Below are 17,941 nucleotides of genomic sequence, written 5' to 3'. Positions count from 1 at the left end.
GGATTTCTGCATCTTACGGTAATTCTATTTTTAGTTTTCTGAGGACCTTCCATATTTTTTCCATAGTAGCTGTACCAGCTTATTTTGGAGGTTCACTTTTGTCCACATCCTCTCCAAAATTTATTATTTGTAGAGTTTTAATGATGGCCATTCTGACCGGAATGAGGTAGTACCTTGTAGTTTTTATTGTATTTCTCTAATAATAAGAGATGTTGAGCATCTTTTCATGTGCCTGTTGACCATCTGTATTTCTTTTTTGGGAAAATGTCTATTTAGGTCTTCTGCTCATTTTTCAATTGGATTGTTTTTTGTTGTTGAGTTGCATGAGCTGTTTGTATATGTTGGAAATTAAGCCCTTGTCAGTTGCATCACAATTATAAAAACATTCTTAACCTCTGTTGTTGGAAACAAACAAACCCAAAACTCTACCTTATTCCAAGAGCATAGCTAACAGTAAAAGGCAAACTTCCAACTGAGGAAATGTTTTAGTGACAATGGATTAATATTTCTATTATGTAAAGAATACACGAAATTGATAACTAAGAACCCAATAAATGGTCAAAGGAGACAGACAAGACACAATGAACATGGAATATTCTCTACCTTGAAAGTAGTCAAGGAAGTACAGATTAAAAGAAGAAACCATTTATAGCTGATGTTAGTGTGAGCAATGGGTACTTCAGTATTTCTGGTGGAAAAATAACTTGCTAAAAATCTTTCTTTTGGAAAGCAATTTGGCAGTACGCATCAAAAGCTTAAATAATGTCCAGCCTTTTGACCCAGGAATTTCTTTTCTGGGAATCAATTTCAGGGAAATAATCCTAAATTAGGGCAATGGCAAACCACTCCAGTACTCTTGGCTGGAAAATCCCATGGATGGAGGAGCCTGGTAGGCTGCAGTCCACGGGGTTGCGAAGAGTCGGGCACGACTGAGCTACTTCACTTTCACTTTTCACTTTCATGCACTGGAGAAGGAAATGGCAACCCACTCCAGTATTCTTGCCTGGAGAATCCCAGGGACAGGGGAGCCTGGTGGGCTGCCGTCTATGGGGTCGCACAGAGTCAGGCACGACTGAAGCGACTTAGCAGCAACAACAGCAGCAGTGCAAAGCTATACGCTCCAAGATGTTTGAAGAAATATTTTTATAACAACAAAATTTAGAAGAAATTACCACGAAGAGAATGACTAAAACATAGAAGGTACATCTCCCAGATGTACTACTTCACAGCTTGTAAATTGATGGTTACTGCAGCCTACTTAAGAGAGTTTTCCTCTCCTTTTCTAGACATTAGGTCCCCAAGGACAGCACTTTCAATATTATTTCTCCTTCCATTCTTGAAGGCCCACAAGTTCTAGTCGAGCCCCACATTTGGGGTTTTCCCTCTGCCTCTGTGGTGCCTACCCCTATTTTCTCACTCAGGAACAGCCTATCTTTAGAGGCTCAGAGGTCCATCTACTGTTTACCAGATCTCACTAATTTCTCTTGGCTAACACAGGCACATTCTAGGGCACATATTCTTGGCCTTTCGCTGATTCTCATCCCACAGTACCTACAATTTTGTATGTGATGGTGCTGGCCAGCCCAGAGAGGGACGTTTAGAATAAGGCCTCTAAGGTCTAAGACTTGGCTTACAACACTGGCTCACCACCAGCTATCTGATCTGGCCCTTCTCCTTTCTGTATCCTAGTTTCCTCATCTGTAAAATAAAGGTAATAGTATCGCCTGCTCTGACATAGGGTTGTTGAGAGGAGCAAATTCATGTACTGTGCTTGGCACCACCCTAGCTTGGGGGTCCCTTGCATAACCATTGTCCCAGAGTTGTTTTAACAATATGTCCTGAGCTTTCATCAGAGGGTGTGATAAGAAATCACCATGTGAAACTCAGTCTCCTTTTCCTGTCAAATTTATGGAGAATATTATCTACATATGACTCTAGTTGAGAAATTTCACCAGCATGACAAATTATTAGAATTTTTGTCAGTAAAACTGGGAGATGCCCTTTACTCTGATATCAAATGTTGTGAGACTGATGCATCATATTTCCATTTTTCACCTTAGCTTCCAGGAAGCTTAGAGCTAAATCTAATGGTTAATGACCATGACTCCATTAAACCAGAAGGGCTTAACTTTATGAAACTCATTAGACACACCCTCAGTTATGTTTTCCCAAATTCTTTTGAAAAAGAAAGAGACGAAGGGAAGAGAAGGAAGCAGGTATACTTTGAAAAGAGGGCTTGGCATGCCACTTACTTTATCAACTAGAACATAGGTTTGGTTTCCCTAGGAGACACCCAAAATAATTGTGACTTAAAATAGAAATGTATAACAATCTGGTTACAGCAGTCTCAGGCTGGTACCATGACTACAGGTAAGAGGAACCCTAGCTTTTTGTCTTTTTACTCACCTGTTTCTATGTTGTCTTGGACCACATGTTTTGAGAAGCGTGGCCACCATGCCTCATCCCAGCCATGGGGAGAAGGGAACATGGAGGGCACACCCCTTGGGACTCAAGACCTCATAGTAACACACATCTCTTCCACTCACATCTGTCAGCCAAAACTTGATCACATGATCATACCTAATTGCAAAGGAAGCTAGGATATTTAGTCTTTCAGATGCACATGTCCAGCTAAAGATCAGGAGTTCTATTACTATAGAAGAAAGGGAGAATATATTTGGGAGGACATCTGCCAGTTTCTGCAATATCCTCCATCTCAGATGTGTTTCTCTGCACACAATTGCACTCCTGTCTGCTGCCGGTTCACCCTCACCCTTTCTTTTCAGTGCAGCCTCCCTGCTGCTATCAGAGTACTTCCCATTTTAGAGTGCTGTTATGGCACTCCCCTGTTCGCAAACCACCCCTGACTCCCTAGTGCCTAGAAGAGTGATGCCCAGACTAAAATGCATCAGGAATCGCCTCAGGGCCTGCTGAAACAGACATCTGGGCCCCCCCCTGGAGCCCTGCTGATTGGGTAGATCTGGACTCTGAGAATTTGCATCTTTATTAAGTTCCCAGATGATGCTGATGTTGCTGGTTCAGGAACCACATTTTGAGAACAACCACTGACCTTAGGAATAAAACCAGTGAACCTTAACCTGCCGTTCAAAGTCTGTCCCAGCCTGGTCTCAACCTACTTTCCACCTCATCTCTCATCTTTCCCTCCCCCTCCACACATCCAGGGCTCCAGTCACACTGAAGTTCTCACCTCTCTCTAAGCAAACCAGCTGTTCGCACCTCTGTGCCTTGCTGTTCCTTTTGTCTGGAGTGTCTTCTGACCCGCAACTTCCTTTCCACATTCTCCCTGACCCTCTAAATGAAATGGAAGTGTTAACTGCTCAGTTGTGTCCGACTCTTTGTGCCCTCTTGGACTGTAGCCTGCCAGGCTCCTCTGTCCATGGAATTCTCCAGACAAGAATACTGGAGAGGGTTCCCTTCTCCAGGGGATCTTCCCTGACCCAGGGATCAAACCTGGGTCTCCCAACATGGCAGGCAGATTCTTTACTGTCTGAGCCACCAGGGAAGCCCTCTGACCCTCTGAGCTGTTATAAACCAGTCTCTGTCCCAAGTCCGTGCAGATTTTATACATTCTTCTATCTTCTTTTATTGACTTGTGTTTTGGTTGTCTGCTCAGCTGCCTCCCATTGTCACCCACATAGTTTTTAGCCAGGGTAACGGGATCACTGAGTAAGGAAACAAAAATATGATTGAGGAAATAGAGGCAAGTAGATGGAGCGATCGGAGAAGGCAATGCCAACCCACTCCAGTACTCTTGCCTGGAAAATCCCATGGGCGGAGGAGCCCTGCTAGGCTGCAGTCCACGGGGTTGCGAAGAGTCGGGCATGACTGAGCGACTTCACTTTCACTTTTCACTTTCCTACATTGGAGAAGGAAATGGTAACCCACTCCAGCGTTCTTGCCTGGATAATCCCAGGGACAGGGGAGCCTGGTGGGCTGCCGTCTGTGGGGTTGCACAGAGTTGGACACGACTGAAGTGACTTAGCAGCAGCAGCAGCAGCAGATGGAGCGATAAATGTTTTTATGAAGTGAATAAAGAGAAAAGGCAATGAGTGAATTAATACATGAACAAGTGAATTATGGTCTGTTTATGCTTAGTTCTCTCCTTTGAGTCCTGAGCCACTCATCAGGAAAGGAATTAATTCTCTGACCATTTTTCCACAAACTTCCAGCCATTGCCTCCTTCTTTTTTTTCTTTAGCTACACCCTGTGGCTTACAAGATCTCAGGTCCCCCGTTAGCAATTGAACCCTGAGGTCACAGCTGTGAAAGCCCAGAATCCTAACCACTAGGCCACCAGGGAATTCCTCATTGCTTCCTTCTTAGCAGAAGTCACGTGCGACCTTGCATCCCCCAGTTAGTTCCCCAGAGTGCTCAGGAGCTAAGAAGGCCTGGCGACCCACGCTAGGTCATGGGTGGGTTAAGCCCACCTACGCCAGGGCTTAACCTCTACCCAATCCTGTTCTCACTCACCCTGGTGTTTCTGAAAGTTAGTTGTAAGGCACTAGGGACTCAGGGTAAACAATGTTAGTGGATGATTTTCTGGGCCAACACAGAAAAGACTTTTTTTTTTTTTTTTTTTACCAAATTGGTGATAAGGGGTTAATGAAGTGAAGTGAAGTCACTCAGTCGTGTCTGACTCTTTGTGACCCCATGGACTATAGCCCGCCAGGCTCCTTCGTCCCTGGGATTCTCCAGGCAAGAATACTGAAGTGGGTTGCCATTTCCTTCTCCAGGGGATCTTCCCAACCCAGGGATCAAACCCAGGTCTCCCGCATTGCAGGCAGACGCTTTAATCTCTGAGCCACCAGGGAAGCCTATATCATAAGGGGTCAATATCATTTCCAATTAAAACTGTAGCCTAGGGAATTCCCTGGCAGTCCAGTGGTTAGAATTCCACACTTTCACTGTTGGGGCCTGGGTTCAGTTCCTAGTCAGGGAACTAAGATCCCACAAAAAATAAAAACATTGGAGCCTTGAGGTGTCAAAACTAATCTCCCCCTCCTCAAAGGGAACCCAGCTTTCCCCAAACCCCATAAAGGAGGCCTTCTTTGGCTCTAATGGACATGGGTAGGCCATAAGAAGGGACTCCCTGTCCTGTTGTGGTTGTCACCTCTGTCAGGGATGGTACTAGCAGGGCTGTAAACGTTCTTGCACTGAGGCTGTGCAACCTGTTTGAGCCTGGATGTACTCCTCTGCAAGGTAAATGTTACTCCTTGCCTTGTAGGTGTGTAATGAGCATCAAATAAGACATGGGAGCAAAGGGCCAGCACAGTACCAGGCAGAAGGTAGATGCACAATAGAGAATAACTAGAATTCTCACAACCAATCCTTGAAAGTTCCGTTTTTTCCCTAGTGAACTAGGCCCAGTCAGTCTTCTAGGGTTTTTCCTTCTATTTATAATGTCTACCTTCCTCTCTCACAATTCTACCTAATCTTGGGACCTTGGCTGCCATCCTTCCTCCTCCACAAAACTGTCGCTGTTCCTGGAACACTGTGCTAACGACGCCTACTATACTTATGGTCTGGTCTAATGGACAGGGAAATGAGTAGTAACTAAGAACAGGGGGTCTGTAGGAAGGGCTTGCATGTATTGCTGTACAGGTTGTGCACCACCTAAAGCTGAAGCACCATACGCAGACTCTAAGGAAGTGGGGCCCTGATGTGTTGTGTCATAAAGAGACTCAGTGTGCAAGTCAAATTGACTGAGCTTGAAACCATGCTCAACCACTAATCCACTACTTGAGCAGGCAAGGTATATCAATTCCTAAGACTTACGTTTCCTCATCTGTGACTGGGGTATTATTAGTACCTACATGAGGGATGTTTGAGAAGATTCAGTAGCTTAAAAAGTTTAGCAGTGCCTTGTACAAGGCCGAATTTATTGAGCACTTAATTTTAGAAATTAAGTGTGGGTGTTTCTCTCTGAGAAGGCTGTACAGAACCGCGGGGCAGTGAATCACTGAAAAGCTGCAGCAGCACCTCCCCCGGCCCTCCACTGCCACATAGCAGGAGGCAGAGCCTCCCTCACGCTTTCCTTTCTCTCAGGACCGCACACCGCCCTTCTTTTTGCCAAAATACACTTTCATTAGTCACATCTTTTCTAGTTGACAAATGACAAAGCTCCAAAGTAGACTAGCGTAAGCCGAAATAAACATTTGTGGGCGAATATAACTGAACTCCAGTGGAGGATCCAGGGCATCAGCTATATCATTCGAGAGCTCTGTCTTCCATCTCCTGGCTCTGCTTCCTAAATTGGCTGTATTCTCAGGCAGACTTTTCCATGTGGCTGGAAAATGGGTTACTGGGTGGTTCAAGCTTATATTCTGTGGTTTTTCGCTCAAAAGAGAAGTCCTCCCTTCTTTCAGCATCCATAGAGCAGGCTTACGGAAGGCCTCTGATTGGCCCAGCTCGGGTCACTTGCCCACTCTTTGGACCAATCATTGTGGCTAGAGGGATGGCAGACTGAGATTGGCCATGCTGGTGTCATGTGTCCACCCTCTTTTGACAGCCCACAGAGCTAGGTGGAATGGGAAAAAGGCAGTTCTCTAACAGGAGACGTGTTGGCCGTGTAAGAATGTTGGCTATCCTGGCCATCCTCCTTTAACACTCGGTTCATAGGTCACTTCCTCAGGGAATCTCTGCCCCCCGCACCTCCCCACTCCGCCTCCATGTGGACCTCAACCTTCCCACAGTAAATTGCAAAATATTCTCTGACTCTCTGACACCACAGTTTAGGAACAGTTGGAGACAGAAACAAGAGTGTTTATTCATCTGTTCTACCCTGTCTCCCCACTGCCTTAGGCTTAGTGGGGAAGCAGACTCCTTTCTCATGGAGAGTGGTCTAAACCCATTAGAGTCATCCCTTGCTAGTGGCTTGTTCAGGAATGGGCATGTAGGACCAAGATTGGGCTGGTGAGACCTAAGGGTGTCTGAGAAAGGCTTCTTATTCTTTGGGGTGGGCTGTGGAAGCCAGCTGGTGCCTTCCTGCCCTCTTGTGCTGGACAGAAATAAGGAAGCATTTGGCCTCCATCAGCTGCTACTGGCTGCCACTGCACAGCAGGAAGGGAACCTACTTCAGGCAAAAGCTGACACCATGGGAGAGTGGAGATCTCTGGCCCTTGGGTCAACCCTGGTGGATGCCACCCTGCCCCCGGAACACCAGACCCCTAGCTAACACAATGTCCTTATTGTCAAACCACCTTGAGCTGAGATGTTGTTACCTGTGGCCACAGATATCTTGAGAAAGTTCTCCCTGAATGAGTGACCTGGGTGAGTGGCCACAGGCTGACAGCCATCGAGCATGCCCTAGTCAACTCTGCCACTCACACCAGTTCCTTTCTACCCCACAGTAACAGACATGCAGAGATTCCGGATACTTTTTAAAAAAACCATGTTTCAGTCACTTTATTCTTAAGTCTGCACTTTACAAAACCACAAGGGAGAAGTCCTTGAGGGTGAAAGGGGTAGGGAGGGTAGGGGGTGAGGATGACCCAAAAATGAAGCCCACCCCTCATCTGGGGGACCAAGCAGAGTCTGGGCCCCAGGCCAGCCCAGCAGGGCCTCTCATGTCCTAGCTGTACAGTTTCGCCAGAACATGTCAGGGAAGGGCCCAGCCTCTAGAGACTGCTGCCATTTGACACTAGCTAGGCAGCCACAGGCCAAACTTCTGGAAGCCCGAAGGAAGTGGGCCTCCTGTCCCAGGCCAGGGGAAGGTGGCCTGAGCAGGGGTGAGAGCTACCCGTCTAGCAGCTTCAGGATGCTCTCGCGCTCCTTCAGAGTCTTCCAGGCCTGGTCTTTCTCCTTCTTGGTGGGGGTCCGTTTCTTCTGCCGGGCAGCCATGATCTTGCGGAAGGCATCCATGACCTCATTGTCTGCCATGCGGACCCGCTGCCTCAGCTCCTGCCGGCTCACCTCCTCCTTCGCCAGCCTATGGGGACCAGCCAACCAGATGCTGTGGGAAGCCCACCATGGGAGGGGCTCCTCGCTCTTCCAGACTGAGCCCGTCTGCTACCCAGGGACCGTGGGCCTTTCCATACCAAAAAGCAAAGTTACTGAGCCACACTTAGGTGTCCCTGTGCCAAATACTGCCTCTTCAAAAACAGTAGTTCAATTAATCCTCATAACAACCTTGTGAAGTAGGTACTACTATTATTCTTGTTACCAGTGAGGAAACTGAGGCTCAAGGAGGGTAAGAAATGCCCCAGGATCCCGCAACTAGTGAACAGGAGATCTGAATCAAGGCAGGCTGGCTTCCCACTATCTTTAAAAGGTGCCCTGGTGCCAGCAGAAGACCTGCTTGCTTCAGCATCCAAATTCCAGAGCCACCTAAGGGTCCAGGCAGCCTGAGTCTACAGGAGGCGAGTGAGACGCCCAACTGATGCCTCTGAACGGAACCTGACCTATCAACTCAATTGATGGTGGAGCTGGAAGGTCACTAAAGAGATCCATAGTCTAACCTGTTGATTTTTCAGAAGGGGAAGCTGCTGCTTGGGGCAGGAGATGCCTTGCAGCCTGTCCATGCAGGACTGAGGGGTACATGTGGGCCTTCTGACAGCCAAGCTAGTTCCTTCACTGCCCCTGACTTCCACATCTGCATAGCCCTACTTCTCTCTCTCTCCCCCTCTGCCCTTGCCCTCCCTTCCTCTGTACTCTTTCATCTGTATTCTCCTCTTCTTGCCCTTGAGAGGGAACTAGAATGAGGCTTTGGACTCAGCCTTGGGCTTGAGTCACAGCTTGGCTGTTTGCTGGCTGTGTGGCCTTCGGCAGAGCACTCATTTCACTGGGCCTTTATTTCCTCATTTGGTGCACAGGGAAAACTACCAGCTACTCTCTGGGCTGTAGTGGAGATTAAGTAAGAGGGCAGACATAAAACCCATGGTACATGGTAGACACTCAGTACACCCGCATCCTCAAATACCCCAGCAACTCGTCAGCAACTTTCGTTCCTACTGGTGCGTGTCTTTGCCAACCACTCATGCAATGACCGTAAGCCCTTTGCCCTGCCTCTCCTAACCCACAGCACCAGGTCTAAGAGATAGGCAACCTGGCCAAATGGATGAGCGTGCCCTGCTCTGCTGGGGCTCTGTGAGGTGAAGACACAGCACCCACCAGAAGCAAGGAGACTTAGTTGGGCTATTTGTCTATCTCCCCAATAAAATGGCAGTGCCTCCCGTGATCTCCCTCTGGTTACCACCTGCATCCTTGTGACCGATGCAGGGCAAGATGTATGGGAATGAATACAAAATGAGTGACATTGCACTTCAACACTGGTCAGTTCCTGGTGAGAGACTGATAATCACAGATGCCCAACTAAATGTTAACAGTTGCTAATCTGAGGTAGAGAGTATATTGGTGTTTACTGTGCTAGTCCGTCAGATTTTCTGCATGTATGAAATTTTCACTATAAAACTTGGGTGAAACAAAAGGTCCCTGGTTCAATCCTGAGTTTTGGCACCAAAAACAAAGATCAAGAATTTTTAAAAAAAGCACACTTTGGGAGAAAAAGAAAATCAGCATGGAGAGAATTAAAAAATAAGCCACACAACAATGTGAGTATAATTAACACTACTAAACTGTACACTTAAAAATGGTTTAGAGGGTAAAATTTTGTGTTATTTGTTTTTACCACAGTTTGAGGTAAATAAATAACTCACAGATGCTCAGCTCTAGTCAGTGGAATTAGACTGTTTGAGATATAACCAGTGGGGTGGTGCCCAGCAATGACTTCTTTTTTCAAAGCTCCTCAGGTCTTCAGAGGCCCTGCCAGGTTTGGAAAGCCTGTCGTCAAGCTCCCAGAAGGGGACCATTGTGGCTGAGGCCTCCCGTCCACACTCACCTCAGCAGGTCGTGCTTCTTGGTGCGGTTGTGGGCACTGAGCGCCTTCAGCTCAGCCTGCCGCTTGCGCAGCTCCGCCAGAACCTCGTCCTCTGAGTCCTCTGCAGGGCGGTCCTCAGACTCCAGCAGGCCCTGGGCGATCAGCTCCTCCTTAATGCGGCTCTCCAGGGACTTGGTATGCGGCACGCTGCAGGGGAGGGCAGTGCTCAGCTCAAGGCCAGCCCGTGGGGGCCCCTCTGAGGCACCCAAGCTAGCAAACACCTTCCCTTCTCTTTGGGACACCCTCTCTGTCTCTCTACATATCAAAATACAGAGACAGACATCTGATCTTGTTTCAGACACAAGCAACAGATATCAATATATTATGTAATATAAAATACAGGAAAACCTATAATGCTAACAACCTAGAGAGAATTATGATGTTATCTGTTATTATTACTTACCATTTTCTTTCCAGTGGTATATACATAAAAATATGTATTTTATGTTAAGGCTTCCCTTGTAGCTCAGTCGGTAAAGAATTTGCCTGCAGTGCAGGAGACCTGGGTTCGATCCCTGGGTTGGGAAGATCCCCTGGAGAAGGAAATGGCAACCCACTCCAGTATCCTTGCCTGGAAAATCTCATGGACAGAGGAACCTGGTGGATTGCAGTCCATGGGGTCGCAAAGAGTCGGGCACGACTGAGTGACTAACACACACATTATATAAACACTATACGTATTCTAGATTGTGTTACATATTAGTCTCACTTTTTTTTTTAAATCTTTTGGCTACACCTCATGGCCCTGTGGGATCCTAGTTCTCTGACCAGGGATTGAACTCACACCCCCTGCATTGGTAGTGTGGAGTCTTAACCACTGGACAACCCAGGAAGTCCCTCTTCCCACTTTTATTATGTATTATTTTAACTTCTTACCCGCTATGTGCACACATTTAAATATATCTTAAGTAAAAATAGGGTCATATTGTTCATATTGTGCTACAACTGATGTTTTCCACTTATCACTCTACTGATCCCATCTTTTCATATCAATTAATTATATTTCTCTAATATGATTGATAATTACAAGTTATTTCATCATATGGAGTTACAATGAGTTAGCCGGCCAGTCCCCTCTAGTTGGACATTTAGGTTTACAGTGAGAACAGGGCCATAATGAAAACCCTGAAGTAAGTCTGTGTATGTGGAAGTGCTGAGCCAGCATGCACATCTGACTTCTATTGGGCTTTATCAAAATGTCCTCGGTCTCTCTATGAATATAAAGACCACCCCACGTTGGGATTGACAGAAGTCAACAGAAGCAGAGGCCAGACTGTGGAGTGTGGACACGATGTCACTCACCTGAAGGGCTTGTTCTGATTGCGGGGAGAGGTGCTTGCCCCATCCGCCCCCGATTCTTTTCCAGACATGTCTGGAATAGGAGAGTCCTCCATGGGGGAAATAATATTTTCCTAGAAGAGCACAGAGATGGTCAGAGGAAGAAAGAGATGTAGTATTACCATTTCCTGCTTCCCTCTGACCTACATGGACAGTCTTCACATACCAGAAATAATCTTTTCTTCTTCGCATTCCACCCACTCTGGGAAGTTTTCCCAAACTGGCTCCAAAAAGCTTTGATCATTTTATAAATTCTTGTTTTTGTACTGATACAAAAGGGAGCACAGAAGAGTGATGGTAACATTCAACAGCAGTAATGAGAAGAACGAGGGCTCGTTAAGCATTTGCAGTGCACCAGGGGCTGTGCTAGGCACACGGTACTGAGCACAGGGGCTGTACCATAGCAGAGGTTGCTGGCTGTCCGAAAGCCATTCTCGCCTTTCCTCCACAGGAGCTGGGCTAATGGCTGCCCAGATGAACCCCACTTCCCAGCCTCCCCTGTGGTCGGGGTGGTCATGTGACAAATACTCTCCAATGGAAAGTGATTAGAAGAGATAAGAGCCATAGCCAGCGGGATCTTCACACACTCCTCCTCGCTCTTCTTCTGTGGGCTGGAGTGCCAGTCACATTTGGAGTGACCCTGTGCAGAGCACATGTTTACAACAGCAAAGTGGGCTTCCCTGGTGGCTCAGTGGAATGCAGGAGACATAGGTTTGATCCCTGAACCAGGAAGATCCCACATGCCGCAGAGCAACGAAGCCTGGGCACCACAACTACTGAGCCTGTGCTCTAGAGCCCGGGAGCTGCAACTACTGAGCCTGTGCGCCCCAGAGCCCCTGCTCCACAACAAAAGAAGCCACTGCAATTACAAGCCTGAGCACCCCAACTAGAGAGTAGCCCCTGATCGCCACAACTAGAGAAAAACCTAAGCAGTAACGAAGACCCAGCACAGCCAAAAATACATATATACATTTTTTTAAACAATTAAAAAGCCAGCAAACCTGGGGTCCCTGTCTGATGGTGTGGAACAGAGATCTCCCCCAACCTCCACTGATCTGGAACATGTGCCCAGAATGCTACATGGGAGAGAAAGAGGCTATTGTGTTTGAGCCAGAGGGAAAACTGAGGCTCACAGGTGAAGAGACATGGCTTGGGATAGCCAGTGGGCATAAAGAAAGGGCACCTGAACCTGGTGTTTGAAACCTGCTTCCGCTTGTTAGCTGTGTGATGTCAAGCAAACAGTTCCCTTTTTTGAGCCTCAACCTTGTTTGGTGTAATGTGGGGTTAACCACTATCTGCCTTTAACAAGAGGATGTGTAGAAAGCCCTTTGCACAGGGCCTTTCACTAATGCTCCACAAAAGTAACTGTGGAGTAGTGGCTACCCTGGAGGTGGGAGAGGTTAAACACTGGGAGGGGCATGAGAGGGCCTTCAAGGATACTGATGATGTTTTATTTTGTGATCTTGGGACTAGTTGTACAAGGCTGCTCATTTGTGAAAATCGATCAAGCTGTACATTTATGACCTATGTACCTTTCTAAATATATAATATACTTCAATAAACAAACATTGAAACAGAGTGATAGTGGTTTCTATTTTGCACTGGGGGTACTCACCTCCACCAAGGCCTGCAGCAGACGCTGTGTCAGGGCACCAAAGGGACACCCGTCTTCTGGCTGCTCATGCTGGGCCTCAGACTTCTTCAGCAGGGCATCCACATCTGAATTGGGCAGAGACATGGTAGACTCGTGGGCTGAAGTTCTGGGAACTCAAGTCCTAGCCTGGGGTGGGCAGGGAGGTGAGGGACTTACCTTTAGTGTCCAGTTCGGTCAGGGGCCCCAAGAGGCCCTTCTTCTTGTCAGCCACAGCTGCTGCCCGGGCCCCGTCCTTCTGCTCCTCCAGCAGGTCCTCCTGTGCCCAGCGCTGGGAGTAGTGCTTCCCTAGGGGCGGGATCTGTGGGAGACATCCCACCCAGCCCCAAAGAGATAAATACAGCCAGCAATGCCTGGGGTGTGGCAGGGTCTCTTTGTGCACTTGGAAGTGCCAACAGGCTCTTCGCTCACCCTCCTTCCTTCATTTATCTGTCTCCCAAGTATCTAGTCCAGGGCTGAGGCCTGAGGCTTAGGTGAGAAGAGATACAGAAGAGAAAAATCTCTACACTCACAGTTTAGTAGAGAAGCCAGGTACATAAACAACTAAAACACACAGAAGGCAATACAGGAAAATTTCCATGATGTAAGGTGCAGAATGGTGTGTGTACACAGACAATTTCAGTTGAGAGCTATTATCTCTCGAGAGAACTACAGGCCTTCAGGTCAGAAATGAGAGAAATAGCTTATGCACTGCTTGAACTTGTGACTGCCCGTATAGATTACCTTTTCAAATAAGTTTTTTAAAAACTCAGACAAGTGGAGTGACAGAGTAGGTTAAGGGGTTGTGGCAGTGCAACAGACAGACCAACCTTCTGCTGGAAAACCTGCAAAACCATTTTGGTTCAGGTAACGTGCAATAAGGGACTTGAAGGGTGTTAGTTTGCCAAGGGGAGATTGGCATGTATAGAGGCCCAGAGACCAGAAAGGACCTTGTGTGAGCCTGGAGTGAGGGTAAGGTGCTTGGTGGGGCTGGCAAATAATAGCAGTAAAGAGGTGGCGTGGCCAAGGACACTGTGCTACCAAGGACTGAAGCTTGGACCTGAGTCTGTGGGCAATGGGAGCCACACAAGGCTGTTATAAGCACCTCTGATCATGATAGCGGACCTATGGGAGAATTCCCCTCCAATATTTTTCTGTATTTTCTACATTTTCTTTAATGGAACCTCTTTTATTTTCATCATAAAAACTAAAAATAAAAAAACTTCTATACATTAAAAAAAAAAAGAGAGGAACTTCCATGGCGGTTCAGTGGTGAAGACTGCTCACTTCTACTGCAAGGGGTGCAGGATCGATCCCTGGTCAGGGAACTAAGATCCCACATGCCACCTGGTGCATCCAATAAAAAAAGGAGAGAAGAGAATCCCTCTAGAGGCAAGCAAGTGTTAAGAGGCTATAAAGGGAAAAGCTGATGAATGTTTGAGCCAAAACAAAGGGGATGACAGAGACAAAGGGAGGACCGCACTGAAGAAGATGCCTTAGGACGTAGCAGGGTAGAAGGGAGGAAGCTGAAAGCTAGAACCTGGGCGTCTAAGTAAGTTAATGGAACTGTCAGGAGGCTGGGGAGAGAGAAAAAGGAAGATGATATATAGCTCTGTTAATTGTGAGGCATCTCTGAGCCCTCTTGTTCTCCATCATGTCCAAGATGTTTCCATCTTGTCTCATCATGCCTGGGATCTTCACCTTGTAATGTTCAGCCTCATCTTCTGGGGGTTTCAGTAGCTCCTCTAGTGTGCGCACTTCCTCACTGGTGATATCAGCACAGTATGGCTCCACCGAAGCCCAGAATCTGCAGGGAGAAGCAGAGCCTGAGGGGGTGCCCCCTGCCCCCTGCCCCACCAGCCTCAGCCCCAGGCCTCTCCACAGCCTCCAGTGCCCAAATCCCAAGGCCCATCTATGTTCCCGGGCCCAGAACCTGTTGGGGGCGTCATTCTTGGGGATACGTGGCACATCAATTGGGTCATCAGTGAATTCATATTCCTGGATCTTGGGCTGAAGGTTTTTGGATTTGGGTCGCCCAGGGCCAGGGCCAGGCCCATGGCCCGCCTTCCCTTCCAGTTTCTGCTTCTTGGGCTTCCCATGTTTGGGGGGAGCTCCAAGCTCATGGTCTCGACCCAGCTTCAGGAATCGTCGGTCACCTTTCTTATCCTGCCAGTCAGTGAGGATCTGAAATTCAAAGACTGTCACTGAGGATGAGAAGGGAAGACACAGGACAACTCCATCTCCCCATGAAAAATTAGGATCTGGAACTCAAGAAGGCTCTAAGTCTCTCCCCTTCCTCTTTTCATCTACCAAACTTCTACTCATACTGCAAAAATCAGCTCCTTTTCTGTGCCCATCTCACAAGACTTTTTCATATACTTGTCATCATTCCATTCACTTGTCTGTATTGATTCACCTCTGCAGCGCCCAACCTGGTCACACAGTGTTTAGCAGGTCAAACAGGTAGATGACAACGCAGTGCATGATAGCCCGAGGAAAATATGCTGGCAATAACTTTCTATTGAAGGCATGCATGCCTCCCAGCAAACCTTCACTTCAAATGTCACCATGACTAGGAAGCCTTTTCTGTATCAGCTATCTAGCTTCTTAGATGCTGTCTGCTACAGCCCTACTCGAAAAGCTTCCATGGGTTCCCAGGGACCACAAGTTAATTTTATTCATCTTATGAGGTTCAGTTAAAATGGCATCTTCTTTCTATAGGAGTCTCTGGTACCTTGCACCCCTAGGCCCAATCATGTCATCTGGTCATAACTAGAATAAACGGAGTACCTAGTCTCTTCAACAGGATTATAAGCTATTGGCGACCAGGAAGTTCATCTCAGCCATCTCTGGTCCCCAAGTTCTGGCAGAGCACCTGGCACACAGGGCTCAGAGGATGTTTATGCCATAAATAGAAATAATGAGAGTCAGACCAATAAATAACATTTGACATGCTTACTTAAGTGTCAGACGTTGGGCTGAGCCTTTGCAAAAAATCTCTTAATCCTCACAAAAGCTGAGGGTAGGTCCTATTATCTAGCCCACTTTTCAGATGGAGGACTGATCTGCAGAAGCAGGCAGTAAGTTTTGCAACGTCACACAACTCAGAAACTGCAGGATTCAAATCCAGGCCTCCCATTCCAGTTCCCCCAGTACTCCTAACCAGAACAGCAATTCACCTGATACGTGTCTGACCTCCCTTTCCTTTAGTTGGCACACTCCCCAAAGGCTGGAATTGTCCTAATTAACTCTACAGACTCAGAACATTGGGGGGGGGGGGTCCCTAGATGCTTAGTGAATAAGAAATCTCACATTTTAGAAGGATCATGCACATTCTTGCATATTTTATGTGTTGCACAAGCAATGTTTGGATCTCTCTCTTCAAACCCTGAGATCCTATAACCTGGGCCTCAGCAGCTGAGGCTAACTCAGTGACACATCCCATAACTTGTCATAGTCCATCCCTGCAGTGGACTGTAGTGACATCCATGTAGTGATGTCCCCTCTGTAGGGTATAACCTGGGTTTCAGCCTCAAGCACCCGCAGGCGTCGGCTGGCAGAGGAAAGCAGGGTCTCAAGCTCCAGCTGCAGAGTGTCCAGCTCCTCGATACCGATGCCGTCATCCTCAGAGCGGGCCAACACCGCTGTGTAGCGAGGACAGACCTTCAAGTGGTCCACTGACTTGAAGTCGTGGAACTGCAAGGGGCAGTCCTTCAGCTCACTCATGGCTCAGGATAGGGCACCCTGTGGAACTGGAGAGGAAAGGACCATTGATGGGGGTAAAAGCGGCACTAGAAAAGTCCAAGGGCTCCTTCCATCCACCGACAGCTTCGGGGAGAGTCAGGCTTCAGCACCCTACTGACAAGGATGATGGCTTAGCTACTATTCTCACAGCACCTACTGTGTGCCAAGTGAGGGGCAGACATTCTACTGGCTACTCACTGAATTCCTCACTCAACCCCAAGAGCAGGGACCATGCTCATCCTCATCTTACAGATGAGGAAACAGACTTTGTAAGCATGCAGCAGGTCCAAGCTTACCAACATGAATCCAGGTAGTTTTGAATTTGTTCAACTAACTGCCATGATATACTATACTACTATGCTTGTCTTTCTGATGCTCTTCTGGGTTCTGCTTCCACTCTTCCTGGGTTCTGCTGAGCCCAGAGTTCCAAGCATCCGGTACTTAGGCTAACGTTCTTCATGCCTCCCAGCCTCTTCTTGTCTCACCCCTCCCCACCTCTGCCCCTTCTCTTTGCCCCACATAGTAAAGAGATACCTGGATCTCTGGACAGCCAGATATACCTGGATTCAAGCCCAGGCTTGACCAATGTCTATGTAGCCCTGAACATGTTAATTAATTCGGAGTCGGTTTTTCCATGCGTAAAATGGGGACAAAAGAAGCCTGAATCTGTTTTCCCTTAAGTCTGAATCTGTAAAATGGGGTAATAATGGTACCTACCTCCCTGGGATGTTCTGAGGATTTAGAGTTGATGCCAGTCAAGAGCTCAGTTCAGTGCCTGGCACAGGAAAAGTGGGGCTGGTTAATGGCTGGCCCCACCCATGGATCGCCCCAATGTCCCGCCTTCAGGGTCCCAGTTCTCTAAGGACACCCTATCGCGGCCCCCGCCCCCTCTACCTTCTCCTTGCTGCCTCCAGCGGCCCCGGGGCCGCGGGAGGGGCGGAGAGTTCCGGTCGGTGAGAGCAACCGCCCCGGAACTGGCTATGTGAGGGCCCCCTGCAGTTGACAAGGGGGCGGGAAGACGCGCGTACCAACCCCAGTCTTTTGGTGGGGGAGGGTTGCGGGCAGCGAGCTAGCCCGCTGCAGGTGGGGTGCAGAAGGTATGCCACGGGCGTACCCTAGGGAACAGCCCGGCGCTGGAGGGAGGGGCTCGGCAGCCAGGTTTTCGGCCCGGCAGTTAGTCTCGCCGAGCCCCAAAGGCTGCAGGTAGGAGGGGCCTGAAAATAGGATGGGGGCGCAGAACCGGAAGGATCGAAAGGCTCCTCCGCCTTGCCTTGCCCTAATATGGTGCCAACCTGAGGTCGGACTGCACCATTGCATGACTATGAGGGAAGGCGG

The 17,941-nt window shown here is 48.0% G+C and overlaps 1 protein-coding gene across 5 annotated transcripts; it reads right to left on the bottom strand.

The window, feature by feature from the left end:
- Positions 7,394-17,895, bottom strand: TADA3 (transcriptional adaptor 3). Of its 5 annotated transcripts, none has more exons than XM_005695627.3 (10): positions 17,721-17,895; positions 17,324-17,381; positions 16,382-16,614; positions 14,796-15,046; positions 14,564-14,669; positions 13,043-13,184; positions 12,848-12,951; positions 11,197-11,306; positions 9,856-10,041; positions 7,394-7,947 (listed from the first exon to the last, which is right to left on the bottom strand). In XM_005695627.3, exons 3-10 carry the CDS (start codon positions 16,586-16,588, stop codon positions 7,755-7,757), a joined length of 1,299 nt encoding a protein of 432 aa, XP_005695684.1. In that variant the 5' UTR covers positions 16,589-16,614; positions 17,324-17,381; positions 17,721-17,895; the 3' UTR covers positions 7,394-7,754. The 5 variants fall into 5 exon arrangements, with proteins under 5 accessions (XP_005695684.1, XP_017922413.1, XP_017922415.1 ...); XM_018066924.1 differs by having other exon boundaries at positions 17,635-17,851; XM_018066926.1 differs by having other exon boundaries at positions 17,639-17,851.

Source organism: Capra hircus, chromosome 22, assembly GCF_001704415.2.
Source record: "Capra hircus breed San Clemente chromosome 22, ASM170441v1, whole genome shotgun sequence".
Taxonomy (NCBI): domain Eukaryota; kingdom Metazoa; phylum Chordata; class Mammalia; order Artiodactyla; family Bovidae; genus Capra; species Capra hircus.
The sequence above is the reverse complement of the archived record's forward strand: the minus strand, read 5'-3'. Positions and strand labels throughout refer to the sequence as shown.